The 3,436-nt window shown below is 61.6% G+C and overlaps 1 protein-coding gene across 1 annotated transcript in view; it reads right to left on the bottom strand.

Annotated features, from left to right (window-relative positions):
- Positions 1 to 3,325, bottom strand: part of MMP9 (matrix metallopeptidase 9) — a 12,650-nt gene extending 9,325 nt beyond the window's left edge. The window contains exons 1-8 of the mRNA XM_019636919.1: positions 3,134 to 3,325; positions 2,465 to 2,697; positions 1,938 to 2,086; positions 1,541 to 1,669; positions 1,278 to 1,451; positions 883 to 1,056; positions 332 to 508; positions 61 to 216 (exon numbers count right to left, since the gene is read on the bottom strand). Coding sequence (XP_019492464.1) covers positions 61 to 216; positions 332 to 508; positions 883 to 1,056; positions 1,278 to 1,451; positions 1,541 to 1,669; positions 1,938 to 2,086; positions 2,465 to 2,697; positions 3,134 to 3,271 — 1,330 coding nt within the window. The 5' untranslated portion in view covers positions 3,272 to 3,325. The remainder of the gene's footprint in view (positions 1 to 60; positions 217 to 331; positions 509 to 882; positions 1,057 to 1,277; positions 1,452 to 1,540; positions 1,670 to 1,937; positions 2,087 to 2,464; positions 2,698 to 3,133) is intronic.
- Positions 3,326 to 3,436: the final 111 nt, after the last annotated feature.

The raw sequence follows: 3,436 nt of genomic DNA, 5'->3' as shown, positions 1-3,436 counted from the left end.
CACCCTTCCTCATTCTCTACCCTTCCCTCTCCTCCCTCTATCCCTGCCCCCAAACCTCACCATACAGATGCTGGATGCCCTTCACATCGTCCTCATGCAGCGGGGGCTCCTCGGTGTATCTGTACATGGGGTACATGAGCGCCTCTGGCACGGATGTGTGATCTAAGCCTAGCGCATGGCCGAATTCATGCGCAGCCACAAGGAACAGGCTGTACCCTGGAAGACAAAGAGAGCCTTAGATGTGAGCCCTGGGCCCAGCTCCCAGCCCTGACCGGCCATCCCCTCTCACCCCCAACTACCCCCAGCCCCAGAACCTCGGAACCCTGCCCACCTTGGTCTGGGCAGAAGCCCCACTTCTTGTCGCGGTCGAAGTCCGAGGTGGTGGCACACCAGAGGCGCCCATCACTGCGACCCTCTCTGGTACAGGATGAGTACTCCTTGCCCAGGAAGACGAAGGGGAAAACGCACTGCTCCCCCGCCGAATTGCCCCCGTTCACCGTGGAGTCGACTGGAAAGACCCAGGGCCTTGGGTGAGCCAGGTGGGTGGGTCCAATAAGGAGCCAGGGGCAGGTCAAACAAGGAGCTAGAGAATCTTGGTACCGTTTTTTAAAGCCTAGGGGGCAATGTGCAGCGTAGCTGAGCCCAGGCTAGACTAGTGGGCGGGGCCTGGGGACCTGAGACCAAGTGAGACGCAGCGCAGGCTGGGCTAAAAGCCCAGCCGCAGGGATGGGGCAGGCAACTGGAAGTGAGAGGGCGGGGCTGTGGTGAGGATGGGCACTGTCACAGCGGTCCTGAGGACCAACGACAGACAGGTGAAGGGACAACCTGATGGGTGGAGGTTTCTGGGACCAATGCTGAATCTGGTAGGTGGGGCAAAGATACCTCGGGTGGGGCAGAAGCCATAGAGTTTGTCCTGGTCATAGCTGGCCGTGGTGGCGCACCAGCGGTAGCCATCCGAGCGACCGTCTGTGGTGCAGGCGGAGTAGGAGCGACCCTCAAAAGTGAACGGAAACACGCAGGGCTCGCCGTCTGCATTGCCGTGCTCGGTGTAGAGTCCTGGGAAGGCCGACACATTACCCCGAGTTTATTGACCCACAGGCCACCCGTGTACTCCATCCCTCCTCTCCCCATTTCACAGATGCGGAAACTGGGCCCAGAGCACAGGAGAGTGACTTGCAGGCCACACAGCACTAGTGACAGAGCTGGGACTAAAACCCAGGGTTCTGGCCCTTCAAGGGTGGTGGGCGTCCCCCACCGTCGCCGGACCCCGCACTCACTCTCGCTGGGGCAGAAGCCAAACAGACGGTCGCTGTCGAAGTCGGCCGTGGTGCTGCACCAGAGCAAGTCGTCGGAGCGCCCGTCAGTGGTGCAGGCGGAGTAGGAGCGGCCGTCGAAGGAGAAGGGGAAGTGGCAGGAGGCGCCGCCTGCATTTCCAAAGCGGGTCGGAACCACTGCAGGAGGAGGGGGGCGGGGGTCAGGGCGGAGGGTGATGGGCATGAGGAGAAACGGGAACGGGGGTCGCGGCGGCTCAGGATCTCACCGACGCCCTTGCCCAGAGTCCACAGCTCGTCATCGTCGAAGTGGGCGTCTCCTTGAATTCCCCGGCCAGGAGGAAAGGCGTGTGCCAGGAGCCCGTCTTTCCCGTCGAAGGGATACCCATCCCCGTGCTCTGAGAAAGCAGGCGGGAAGAAGCGTTAGCTGAGCACGGGGACGCGGGTGGTGTGCTACCCAAGGGCACGGGACCGAGCGCGCCTGGCCTCCCCGCGCTGTGCTGTGCCACGCAGGAGGGGGCGCCATAAGGCGGAGCAGGGGTGGGGCGCCAGGGCTGGGGGGACCAGCAAGAGACAGCCGGTCCAGTGCCCCCTCTACTCTGCATGGTCCTCCCTCCTCTGTCCCCGTCCCAGACCCTCTTGGCCTTTCCCTTCTCGCGTTCTCACCCTGAACGCCAAACTGGATGACGATGTCGGCTTCCAGGCCGTTCACGCGAGTGAAGGTGAGCGGCGTCACCGCGCTCCAGACCGCGAAGGCGCGGGCAAAGGCGTCGTCGATCACGTCGCGCGGCAAGTCTTCCGAGTAGTTTTGGATCCTGTGCGGGGGAAAGCAGGAGGACAGAGTCCAGAAGTGAGAGGCGGGAGCACGGGCGACAGCAGCAACACCCTCTGTCTCGGCGACTTCAACATTCACAGCGCTCCCTGCGCTCCACGCTTTCATCCCGAAAGCACTGTCAGACGCGTTTTTCTCTTTGGACATTCACAATAGCTCTGGCAAGTGGGACTCGGATTGTGAGGCCCATTTTCTCCACGGGGAGACGGAGGCTCAAAGGTGGGGCCCCTTGCCCCAGGCCGCACATTTAGTGAAACCCAAGGAAGGGTGTGAGACAGGAAATGTTCATCCGCCGCCCGCGCCCGCGAGGACCGACCTCCCCACCCGACTCCGGCTGCCCCCGAGGGACCCCGCCGCGCACCAGTACGTGATGTTGCGGTGGTGCCACCTGAGGTCGCCCTCGAAGGTCTGGAAACCGCCCACGTCTGGGACACCGCAGCGCGGGGCACGCATGGCCTCCAGGGTGGTGCTGTCCAACTCTCCAGTCTCCGGCAGAGACAGGCGCTTCTGGAGAGTCCGCAGCGCCTGACTCAGGGACTGGTTGTCGTTGCGAAACTCGGCCACTTTAATATAGCCATAGCGGTACAGATACTCCTGTGGATGGAGGGGCAGAGATATCCCAGAACCTTGACTGGGATGGAGGCGACAAGGCATTGTATCTAGGATTTGGTACACTGGACACCAGTGCTGGTGCCTGCCCAAGCATCTCCCCTCCCTTCCCGAAAACCCTGAATGCCCCAGGCCACGCCTACCTCAGGGCTCTCTAGGGTTTACCCCTGTTCAACCCTAGACCATGTCCACTCCAGAACCCTCCAACGCTTCCCAGCACCGTTTCCCATTGCCTATCTAAGAAAACCTCATTAACCCATTCATTCCTAGCCATCATTGCCCAGAGCCTCCATAAGACTGCCCCCCAGTGCCTGATCCTGGACACCCCTGTTCTCTAGACATACCCATCTCCCCCAGTATGCCCCAAAATATTTCCGCTGAGGCCCCATAACTGCAACTCCAGACTGGGGTGTTTGCCTACCTCTGCCAGCTGTGTGTCCGTGAGGCTGGTTCTCAGTTCTCCTGGGAAGACAACATAAGTGGGCTGGTGCCGTCTGGGGCCAGCAGAGCAGCAGCCCAGCACCAGGAGCGTCAGGGCCAGTGGCAGCCAGGGGCTCATGGTGAGGGTAGCAGTGTCTGGCTGCAGCTGCACTCACTTGTGGGGGCTTTAAGGAGGCGCTGTTAACTGAATCAGTGACCCCGCCCCTCCCTGCCAGGCCAGGCAGGGGCTGACTCAGAGGATGGTGTGTGTGTGTGTGTGTGTGTGTGTGTGTGTGTGTGTGTG

Source organism: Hipposideros armiger, unplaced genomic scaffold (assembly GCF_001890085.2).
Source record: "Hipposideros armiger isolate ML-2016 unplaced genomic scaffold, ASM189008v1 scaffold_31, whole genome shotgun sequence".
Classification (NCBI taxonomy): Eukaryota; Metazoa; Chordata; class Mammalia; order Chiroptera; family Hipposideridae; genus Hipposideros; species Hipposideros armiger.
This window is presented reverse-complemented; position numbering and strand designations above follow the sequence as displayed.